The sequence below is a fragment of the Gallus gallus genome, chromosome 17, assembly GCF_016699485.2.
Source record: "Gallus gallus isolate bGalGal1 chromosome 17, bGalGal1.mat.broiler.GRCg7b, whole genome shotgun sequence".
Lineage (NCBI taxonomy): Eukaryota > Metazoa > Chordata > Aves > Galliformes > Phasianidae > Gallus > Gallus gallus.
Window position 1 is genome coordinate 6,300,243 of NC_052548.1, and position 10,285 is coordinate 6,310,527.

Here is a 10,285-nt window from a genome sequence, read left to right on the forward strand (position 1 = left end):
GGGGCCGTTCGGAGGCGCCATGCCGCGGGCGGCCGTGCTGCTGTGGCTGCTGCTGCCGGGGCTGGCGGCGCTGGAGCCGCTCAGCGTGGGGTTGGCCATCGGCGTGGCCTCGGCGCTCACCGGTTACCTGTCCCATCCCAGCTTCTACTGCAGCTACGTGGAGTGCTGCCCCGGCGCCGGGCACCGCCTCAACGCCACCGGTACCGGGGAGCGGGGAGGGGCGCGGGTTGCGGGGCGCGGAGGGCTCGGCGCTGACTGCGTTTCCCCGCAGCGCTGCGGGAGCAGCTGGACGGCAGGCTGTTCGGGCAGCACCTGGCCAAGGAGGTGGTGCTGCGGGCGGTGACGGGCTTCAGCAACAACCCCAGCCCCAAGAAGCCGCTGACGCTGTCGCTGCACGGCTGGGCCGGCACCGGGAAGAACTTCCTGAGCCAGCTGCTGGCGCGGCACGTGCACCCCGCCGGGCTGCGCAGTAAATTCGTGCACCTCTTCCTGGCCACGCTGCACTTCCCGCACCCGCAGCGCGTGCCGCTGTACCAGGTGAGAGCGGGGCGGCCGCGGTTGTACTGCGGGGAAGGGGGGGAGGGAAGGGAGCGCCGTTGGGTTCGCGCTGCGGTGGCTCAGCCGCCCTCCCCCGCCGTGCTGTGGTTGCGGCGGTGCCGGCGGTGCGGTTGCTGAAGGCCTCGAGGCTTTGCTTTTCCTGTGCACAGCACGGAGGGATCGGAGCTGCCGATGTCCACGCGCCGTGCAGTGCTGTGCTGGGCTGAGCGATGAGAGCTGAGGTGCGATCACCTCAGGAGCCGTTGAGTTCCCAGCCCGCTGCCACATAGAGCCACAGAATGGCCTATGTTGAAAAGGCCCACAGTGCTCATCAGTTCCAACCCCCTGCTATGTGCAGGGTCGCCAACCAGCAGCCCAGGCTGCCCAGAGCCACATCCAGCCTGGCCTTCAATGCCTGCAGGGATGGGGCATCCACAGCCTCCTTGGGCAACCTGTTCAGTGCGTCACCACCCTCTGGGGGAAAAACTGCCTCCTCATATCCAACCTAAACCTCCCCTGTCTCAGTTTAAAACCATTCCCCCTTGCCCTGTCACCATCCACTCTTGCAAACAGCCGTTCCCCCTCCTGTTGATATGCTCCCTTCAAGTACTGGAAGGCCGCAATGAGGTCTCCCCACAGTCTTCTCTTCTCCAAGCTGAACAAGTCCAATTCCCTCAACCTTTCTTCCTAGGAGAGGTGCTCAGCCCTCTGACCATCTCAGTGCCCTCCTCTGGACAAGGGCTCTGAGGTCCTTCCCAACCTCTCTGATCCACTAACTCCATATTCTCTGTGCATCCTTTAGGAACAAGTGGCCATGGAGTGCTGGCTGCTGCTCAGCCCTACTGCACTGTGCCATGGAAGTGTAGATGGGAGAGTTTTCACGTGGCATTCCTCCAACCTGGGGATTTCTCATCTTCACATTCCAGTGTTTGAATGGATGCAGTCGTAGGTGTGGTTTCTGTATGAAAGAGGAAACGTTGACTTAAAGCAAACAGACAAACCGTTGTAGCCAGAGCTCATCATCTTATCCGTGCACTAAGGAGAAGGAATGAGGAAGTTTGATTTGTGAGCAGGGAAAGAATTCACCTTTACATTCAGTGCCACATCCAAGGGATCGATTGCAGTGTTTATGGTCTTCTCTTTGGGAAGAAGGACACAACCAATGAGGAGGGATGGGGGCAGCTGAGGGGGGTCTCTGGACTCCCTGTGACCACCTCGTGGTACGCCCTCATCTTCCAGCATTTCTCACCTTGTTTCAGGAGCAACTGCAGAACTGGATTCGGGGCAATGTCAGCGCCTGTGCACACTCAGTCTTCATTTTCGATGAGATGGACAAAATGCATCAGGGCCTCATTGATGCCATCAAGCCCTTCTTGGACTACTATGAGCAGGTTGACGGGGTGTCCTACAGGAAAGCCATCTTCATCTTCCTCAGGTCGGTGGCATCTCTTTGAAAACTACTCTGTATTTATGATGCTAATGGTGTTCGTATGGGGCTTCATTCAGAGTACAGCAGAAGAGATATATGAGAACTTATGGGACCAGCCCAGAGCACAGCTTGCGTGAGAGCTCCAATTCTGGGGAAGTTCTTTGGGATGGGTGCAGTGGGTATGGCTGGGATGGAGTTAAAGATCTCCAGGGCAGCCTGTCTGGTGCCTGTGTTTTGCATTTGTGGCTAAAGCAGCACTGATAACACCCCGATGTTTGGCTGTTGTTTGCACAGCCTCAAGGATTTCTTTGTTTTCCTCCGGTTGGGGGCTGGGCAAAAGGCAAGGCTGGGAGTGGGCACAGCCAGGAGAGCTGAACTGGGCTGGCATGGGGAATGTGTCACACCCCACAATGTCATGCTCAGCAATAAAAACTGGGGTAGAGAAAGAAAACTGGGGGTAGCAGCTTCCAAGGTGAGGAGCTGTGAGAGGCTGGCTGGGCACCGGTCTGCCTGGGAGGGTGCTAAGTTTGGCTTACAGCTTTCTGTTTCAGTAACTTGTTTGATTTCAAGATTCCCAGCTCACGTGACCAGCTGAAAAGAGATGCTGGCTTAATTGTGTCTGCTCACTGCTGTAAATGTTTCTTTTATGAACAGCAATGCTGGTGGTGACTTAATTAATAAAGCAGCTCTTGACTTCTGGACCAGTGGGAAGCGCAGGGAAGATATTCAGCTGAAAGACCTTGAGCCCATGCTGTCTGTGGGAGTCTTCAATAACAAGAACAGTAAGTCACTTTCCACTAGAAAATGAGGAATTGCTTTACTTCACACCACAGGGTTAATCTGAGCAATCTGCACCTCACCTACCCTGGCTCTGCACTGCTTTTTTTGACCCCCACCTTCCTCAGTGCCCCACCACCAGGCCCTTTGGTTCTTCCACTTCAGTGTCATCTCCTCCCAGGGAAGTTTTCATTACAGAAGCTACTCACGGGTAGATAAACCTCCTTGTGAATCCAGTCTGGTCTGCAGAGCCTACCCAAGTTGAGAGAATGCCCTTCCTTTATCTTTTTCCTTCCTTCAACTCCTGCAGGTGGACTGTGGCACAGCAGCCTCATCGACAGGAACCTCATTGACTACTTTGTTCCCTTCCTGCCCCTGGAGCACAAGCACGTGAAGATGTGTGTGCGGGCTGAGATGATCGCCCGTGGGCACGAAGTCGATGAGAAGGTTGTTGAGGCAGTGGCAGATGAAATGACATACTTCCCAAAAGAAGCAAGGATCTACTCCGATAAAGGCTGCAAGACTGTACAGGCCAAGCTGGACATCCACGAAGACATTGCAAAAGCCATGGACTGATGACCCTTCACCTCTCCAAAGCACTTTCAGAGCCTTTGGAAACTTGTCTATTTGCACTTAAGCTTTATTATTTTTTTTTTTTACTATTGCAGGGAATGTGGTGAAGATCTTAGAGTGAGTGGTGTGGGCTTTTAAGCTTTTGTTTTTTAACATAAAATCCCACTGTTCATCTCTAAACTGGCTGGTATCCAAATATTGCCCCCATTTTTTTAACCTATGAGAAGACTTGTGAGCGTGACACCCGTGGTACTGGATACAGCTCTCCTGATTTACTCCTTTAAGTGCTAGGATTGTTAAATCCTTCACTGCCCTTTGCACAGACCTACAGCAGAGGAACTCTTGCAGGCAGTTGTACAGAGAGGCTGTAGCTTGTGAGACAGTGAATCGAAAGGATTTATAGCGTGATCAGACCTGTGGTAGTGTCAGCAAGGGCACACACCTCGGTGCGTTGCAGTCAGAAGGTGGTTGCTGGGAGGCTCCCATCTTCACAGCACACTGATGCTGTTGTGGCTTCTACACGTGAGCTTTCAGCTATTTAGGGACTGAGTGGCAGTGTTATGGTTCTTGTCTGACTTGCATCGTATCATGTCTCCTGCTATAGTAATATGGAAAGCTGAGATGAGCTCAGGGAGAGCTGTTGTTAAATGATGGAGAAAGGGGAGAATGTAATTATTGCTCCGCTTCTTTGGGGAAAAAGGAATCGTGACTTTTTTTCTTCCACTATTTTTCTAAGGGGGTAAAGTGAATTTGCACGGTGACTCCGGGCTGCCTGCCTTCCTCAGCACAGGGACACGTGGGGAGGGGCTGACTTACAGCACGGCAGTTCAGTTCCATTGCTCAGGCAGAAAGAAGTTGCCCACAAGGATCTGACTGTCACAGCGTGGGCTCCTGGGCCTGAAGGCTGTGAGGTCTTCAGCAGTCCCCGCAGCTGAGGAGTGGGCACTCCTCCCCTTGCCCTGCTTATGAGACACCGTTGTGGCTGAAGTTATTTTTAATAGCGTATTTTTATACTGAACTTTAAGCAACAAAAATGCAATGCTGGAGAACCACAGAGAAGGGAGTATGGGAAAGGGCTTCAGCCACCACTAAGCCCATACCTCGCTGAGTGATGAGTGTGTATTTATTGTAGCTTTTATCACTAAACAAGGTCTGAGGAAGGTGGGAAAGGCTGAGCCTTCCCCCACCAGGTCAGGCTGGGCTTTGGAAGGCTGTTGTAGCTTTAACTCTTCCACCATCCACCCATCACTGATGGATCACGCACAGTGGTGCAAGACAGAAGTGCCTAGAATTTCATTGATTGGTTTTCTTGTACTGTTTTGAGGGTGTGGGCTATTTTTGAACCACAGCATCGACTCCATCACAGAGGTGATGCCAAAGCTCCAGCTCTCACCGTTGCTGTGTCAATGGAAATGATAGCAGAGAGCTTAGCATTAATGTTCAGCTCTAACTTACAAGTGTCAATTACCTTTTACAGCTCCACGTGGAGTTTGTCAAATGTTGGCAAACTGGTGGTGCTGATGCAATCTCTGGAGCCAAATGCTAGCTAGCCATTAACCTTGAGACATTGGACTGCAGCTTTCCATATGCAATGTTGTGCTTATTAACCGACCTATATGGAAGTGTAAATGTTCTCACCACTTTCTGTTACTTCAACACTAACTGTTACCACCGCACTGCAGTAATAAACCTTCAGTCATTTCTCTCTCTTGCCTCAATCATTTGGAGCTGTAGAAAAGTCGTGCTGCATGCAGCTTTCAACCAGCTGCCCTGAAGAGCTTTCTGCTGAGCTTCCTTTACTCTTAAACACGTAATTGTTAGGTAAGCCTACTCAGTAGCTTGTTGATATTAAAGCAGGCTGAGCTGTCTGAGAACACAGTAAGAAGTTCAGTAATACAGCTCAGTAGGCTTGGGTCTAAGAACCAGCTCCAGAAAAGCCTTAAAGGTTCTGCTCTACAGTTGAGAACATCTCCTGCCATGTGTGCAGCCCAGGGTCAGGCAGATGCATCCCTAAGGGCCAGGCTGCCTCCTAGCAAGGGAAAAAGATAACCTAAGACAGACAGATAGTAAGAGAAAGATCCTAAGAAAGCACTGCATTTTAACCATAAAGTCTCTCTTTGCAAGCACAGCATGAGATCTGGGAACTTTCCCTGGAGGAGGTTTAACTGAAGCAGCAGCTGCTTGTGTTGGACTTTGGTAAGAGCAAACAGAATGCAGTCTTGGGGACAGCTCAGCTGCTCTCACCGGGTCAAGGCACCGTTTCTGTCAGGCTCAGACCTTTCCCCCAGTTTGACATTTCTCCTGCTGCTGTCTGCTCCCATCTCGGGTGGCACATTAATAAAGAACAGCCCAAAGTATCCTTCGGTCAGAAGCTCTGTTTGAAAGCATGCACTCTAAAGGGGAGGAATAACTGCAGGATCAGAAGGAGCTGATGGCAGTGGGTTCTGTGCCCAGACAGCTCTGTGGTTTTGGATAAGAGATTTGTGGGAAGCAGACTCCCCCTCTGAACATCACTCCTGCATCCTCTGGAGGAAGCTCCCATCCACCCCGAAGCACGCAGGGCTGTGATACAATACGCTCCCACTGATGCTGCAGTAGCACATAAAGCAGAACTAAGAACACATTGAAGGCTGGCAGAGCCCCAGTGCTGCTTCTGTTGATGCGAAGGTACCAGACAGTAGTAAAAGTTTATCGTTTCCATGTCTGCTTTTTTCCATTAACTCGTCATTTTCTGTGATCATAAAGCCAAGGAAAGATAAGTAGCTGAGTTCAGAGCATGTGTTTGCTGACCAATTCTAGGACTGATAAGCTAATTGGCGTATTACACAACTTCAGAGCACAACTGCCATGTTGAAATCTTAACAGCTCTTTCTTTGTTAATTTCTTCATGGGGAAAACTTCATGATGCTGCTTCTGAACACGTGGGTGCTCCACTCACCTGGCTTCAGCCAGACACACTGCATGCTCTTTCTCAATAAGGGCTAAGAAGTTAACATTGGAACGCAATGCAAAGAACAGCAGGAGGCAGCTTGGGAACACGTTTCTGATGGGAAGAATTTATTGTGAATAGAAACTGGAATGCAAAAGGCTCTGCAGTGCTCACATTCAGAAAGAAGTCTGACACACCGCAGTAACTTCAGGTGATGCATTTCACAGCTTTTCCATATGCATTTGGATCCGTTTTCATCCCAAACCTCAAAGGCAGACAGCATTGGGAGGACAGGAAAAAGGGAAAACCCTGCAAGCTGCCTTCTGAATTCTTTACATAGGGAAGGAGAAACCTCTTTTCCAGTTCCTGGGTGTAAAAATCAACCTGCACTCGTTTCCCATTAAGTCCCAGCCTTTCCCTGCAGCCAGCTCACCAGGCACAAAGCACACTGCTCTCCTCCTAGGCAGATCACACCTGGGAGAGCACATGGCAGGCAACTTCATCCATAGAAGAAATAACCCAAAACTGGGACCAACCCCAGTGATGAGACAGCCAGGGATTTTCAACTCATCTCTCTCTATAAACATTAAGTCCTCCTACTGAACACTATTGACACCAAAGAGTTTCATATTCTTAACTTTGACTCAAAGAAAACCAGTTTATGTGGCTATTTTGAGAAAGATATTCTTTCCAATGATGTGCAATACCAATATACATCCATATATATTAATTACAGAATCTGCCCTTCTTCTTGCTGGAGCCAAGCTGGCTGAGGAAACACACATCTGCTCGTAATGCCATTAGAGAAATGCTCCAGAAATGCTCCCAACACGAGCCCAGGGAAGGCTTTCACAAACAGGGACTTCCATCATGATTCTCTGTATTGCCCAGACGCCACCCACAGGAACCCAAGCAATGATTGCAATTTGCTCATACCCTCAGTCCCACCATCCGTACCCACAGCCTGCCCTGGGGTTCTGCTGACCCACACCACGTGGGAGAAGTCTTCAGCACCGTCAGAGCCCTCAGTTCACAATGCAGCTCTTCCTTACCTTGATGGCATGAGGCTGCCGTGCTGGGAGCCATGAGTAGTGACAGAATAAAAATGCAGAGGTGCTGCTGCTTCTTTACATACCAATTAAAACAACGTTCCTTCCTTTAAGAAGTGCTTACAAATGAAATGTCCCGGGTTCTCCACTTCATGATTAAGTTAAATTCGCTTCTTTACAGGTTGCAGCAAGAAAGCCTTATAAGTCATAGTAATAATCCAGCTTTGCATCCACAGTTTTGCATCCTTTATCTGAATAAATCCTCTCCTCTCGGGGGAAGTAGGTCATCTCATCTGCTACTCTGGTTAAAATGTCTTCATCCACAGCGTAGCCACGGGATTCGATCTCAACCCTGACACACATTTTCACATGTTTGTATTCCAGAGGCAGGAAGGGAACAAAGTAGTCAATGAGATTTCTATCAATCAAGGTGCTGTGCCAAAATCCACCTACAAAAGGAAAGAGAAGAGCTTTGTTACTGCTCCTCCAGTTAAACGCTGCCAGGGGGTGAATATCACAGCCCCTGCAACAAACTAGGGAGAATCCATCTGTGTTTTTAGGGCCCTGCAAAGCACAAGTCAGTCTAAAATGAAGCCTAGTCTCATACCTTCTGCATCCTCTCAGCCACACAAACACGGTCTGTTGGATCTCTTCTGAATGACTGCATTTAAGCCCTGCTCCCCAGATGCTGTTCTCACAGCCTCACCTCTCTCACCTAGAGAAGATCCTATTTTTTCTGCTATCAGCTCTCATAGACCAGCTTGTCCTGCTCCTTTTTTTCCCCGAGAGCTTGCATCCGGCCTTATATTTATTTTGTATGCCTTCTCTTTAGTACATGAGTACATCAACAAATACACAGGACAGAATTCCCCTAACGAATGTAACCCACAGCCATCAAACAAGGTGCACACAGGTGTCCTAGCTCTAATTCATCACATGAGCTGTCCCATTGGCCACAAATTGCTCTGCGGCTCCAGAGGCCAAAAACTGAAGACCACATAAAGCAGAAACCATTACTGTGAAATAGAGTGCGTGCAGTGATGGCTGACTGACATTTTTATGGGACTCTGACTGCCTCAAAAGCTTTACTCACTATTTCTGTTATTGAAGACAGACACAGACAGCGCGTTCTGCATGTCTGTGAGCTGTATATCTTCCCTCTCCTTCCCGTTTCTCCAGAAATCGAGTGCCACTTCTGTTATCTTTTCAGCTCCGGCGTTGCTAAGAAAAGAGAAAACAAAGGTTGTAGCTGAAGGTAGTTTTAAAAGGCCCTGCGTGCCCAGGACAGCAAGCCCAAGGAGTTGCTCCTTACCTGAGGAATATGAAGATGGCTTGTCGGTACGACACTCCATCCAGAAGCTCATAATAGTCCAGAAATGGCTTGATGGCATCAATGAGTCCTGCGTGCATTTTATCCATTTCATCAAATATGAAGATTGACCTGGGGCAGATGCTCACGTTTCCCCGAATCCATGACTGCAATTGGTCCTGAGTAGCATAAAAACAGGAGAGGCTGAAAGAGTTTGTGTTGAAAAGCCAGCAAACAGGAACTGTGCTTCCTGAGTTTTGTACTCCTTTCAATTGCATTATTTCGGTAGCTTCGCTTCTGGACTAAAAGATGGCTAAAAGCTGAACGTAAAACTTAGAATGCCGTGTTGGTTCTCAAAAATGAGGACACCCAGAGACAGGATGAGACGTGCACGAACTCTCAAGAGAAAGATATTCCTGCAACCACATCAAAAAGGAAAGGCTGCACATCGGGACAAAGGCTGAGTACCAGGGGGAACAGCAGCACGGAGCAGAGCCTTGTGAAGCACACTGAGAGCTTTTGGCAGCGCTTTGGTCCAGCATCCCCCATCAAAACCACACTGTGCGACTCACTCTGTGAAACCCCACCTGCAGTCACTGGAACAGGCAGCAGAATTCAGTCCTCAGCCCTCATTTTGAGTCGCTCAGAAATTAAAGGAGCACAACGATGAGGCCTTAAAATACAGCACACAAACGAATGCTCTGCTGCATTATGAGGTCCTCTCACTTAAGATCTTCGAGGCCATTTCCAACCCTAACGATCCATCGCAGCCCCCATCAGTGCCACTGCCCTCCCACCACCTTTACCTTGTAGAGGTTGATGCTGTGAGCGTGAGGGAAATGCAGCGTAGCCACGAACTGATGGACGTAGTTACTCTTCAGCCCCCTCTTATAGATGCTCTCGGCGATGATTTTGCTGACGAAGTTCTTGCCGGTGCCCGTCCAGCCGTGCAGGGACAGCGCCAGCGGCTTCTTGGCCTGGGCGTTGCTGAGGAAGCCCCGCACGGCCCTGACCACCACCTTGCTGACCAGGTGCTGCCCGAACAGCCGTCTGTCCAGGCTCTCCTGCAGCGCTGTGGAGCACACGGAGCCGTTAGCGGCGGGCAGAACCCCGGCCCCATCCCGGCCGCCCACACCCTCCCCGCTCCCCCGGCCCGGCCCGGCCCGTACCGGCGGCGACGCGCTGCTCGTGCCGCTGGAGGCAGCACTCCCTAAAGTAGCAGTAGAGCCGCGGGTACGAGATGATGCCGGTAAGGGCCGAGGCGGCGGCCCCGGCGATCGCCAGCCCCAGGCTGATGGGTTCCACGGCCCGCGCTGGCGGCGCGAGGAGCAGCAGCAGCGCCAGGCCCAGAGCCGCCCGCCGCGCTCCCCGCCACGGCTTCATGGCCGGCCCGGCCGCTTCCGATCCGCCGCTTCCGTCCCGCAGCGCCGCTTCCGCCGCCGCCATCTTGAACCCGGGCAGAGGCGGGGCTGGGGGCGGCCATGTTGGGCGGGGCCCGAGGGGTGCAGTTGGGTGACAGACGTCCGCCTGCGCCAATACCGCGGTACCAAACGTGGCGCCTTCAGTCGAAAGAAAAGAGGGATCAAACGAGCGATGTGGGCCCCTCCGGCAGCCCCGCAGCGTGTGCTGCCGTGCCCGCAGGGCGCCGGGGCCCTCCACGGTTCCAGAAAGAATAACACGTC

At 51.4% G+C, this 10,285-nt stretch overlaps 2 protein-coding genes across 2 annotated transcripts; one reads left to right on the forward strand and one right to left on the reverse strand.

Annotated features, from left to right (window-relative positions):
- On the forward strand, window positions 1-5,021 carry TOR1B (torsin family 1 member B). The gene is made up of 5 exons (NM_001389682.2): window positions 1-200; window positions 272-537; window positions 1,797-1,972; window positions 2,621-2,748; window positions 3,054-5,021. The coding sequence occupies exons 1-5, from the start codon at window positions 20-22 to the stop codon at window positions 3,317-3,319; spliced, it is 1,017 nt and encodes a 338-aa protein (NP_001376611.1). The 5' UTR covers window positions 1-19; the 3' UTR covers window positions 3,320-5,021.
- A 1,335-nt stretch (window positions 5,022-6,356) lies between these two features.
- Window positions 6,357-10,002, reverse strand: TOR1A (torsin family 1 member A). Its single transcript, NM_001030687.2, has 5 exons — window positions 9,773-10,002; window positions 9,410-9,675; window positions 8,607-8,782; window positions 8,388-8,515; window positions 6,357-7,743 (listed from the first exon to the last, which is right to left on the reverse strand). The coding sequence occupies exons 1-5, from the start codon at window positions 9,984-9,986 to the stop codon at window positions 7,493-7,495; spliced, it is 1,035 nt and encodes a 344-aa protein (NP_001025858.2). The 5' UTR covers window positions 9,987-10,002; the 3' UTR covers window positions 6,357-7,492.
- Between the last annotated feature and the right edge of the window lie 283 nt (window positions 10,003-10,285).

Excerpts from the sequence above, each read along its gene's own strand:
- TOR1B (NM_001389682.2), top strand. The coding sequence starts at position 20 with ATGCCGCGGGCGGCCGTGCTGCTGTGGCTGCTGCTGCCGGGGCTGGCG. Across the intron at positions 201-271 it reads GCACCGCCTCAACGCCACCG|CGCTGCGGGAGCAGCTGGAC; the intron begins GTACCGGGGAGC and ends GTTTCCCCGCAG. Across the intron at positions 2,749-3,053 it reads AGTCTTCAATAACAAGAACA|GTGGACTGTGGCACAGCAGC; the intron begins GTAAGTCACTTT and ends CAACTCCTGCAG.
- TOR1A (NM_001030687.2), bottom strand. The coding sequence starts at position 9,986 with ATGAAGCCGTGGCGGGGAGCGCGGCGGGCGGCTCTGGGCCTGGCGCTG. Across the intron at positions 8,783-9,409 it reads ACAGCATCAACCTCTACAAG|GACCAATTGCAGTCATGGAT; the intron begins GTAAAGGTGGTG and ends TATGCTACTCAG. Across the intron at positions 8,516-8,606 it reads GCCATCTTCATATTCCTCAG|CAACGCCGGAGCTGAAAAGA; the intron begins GTAAGGAGCAAC and ends CTCTTTTCTTAG.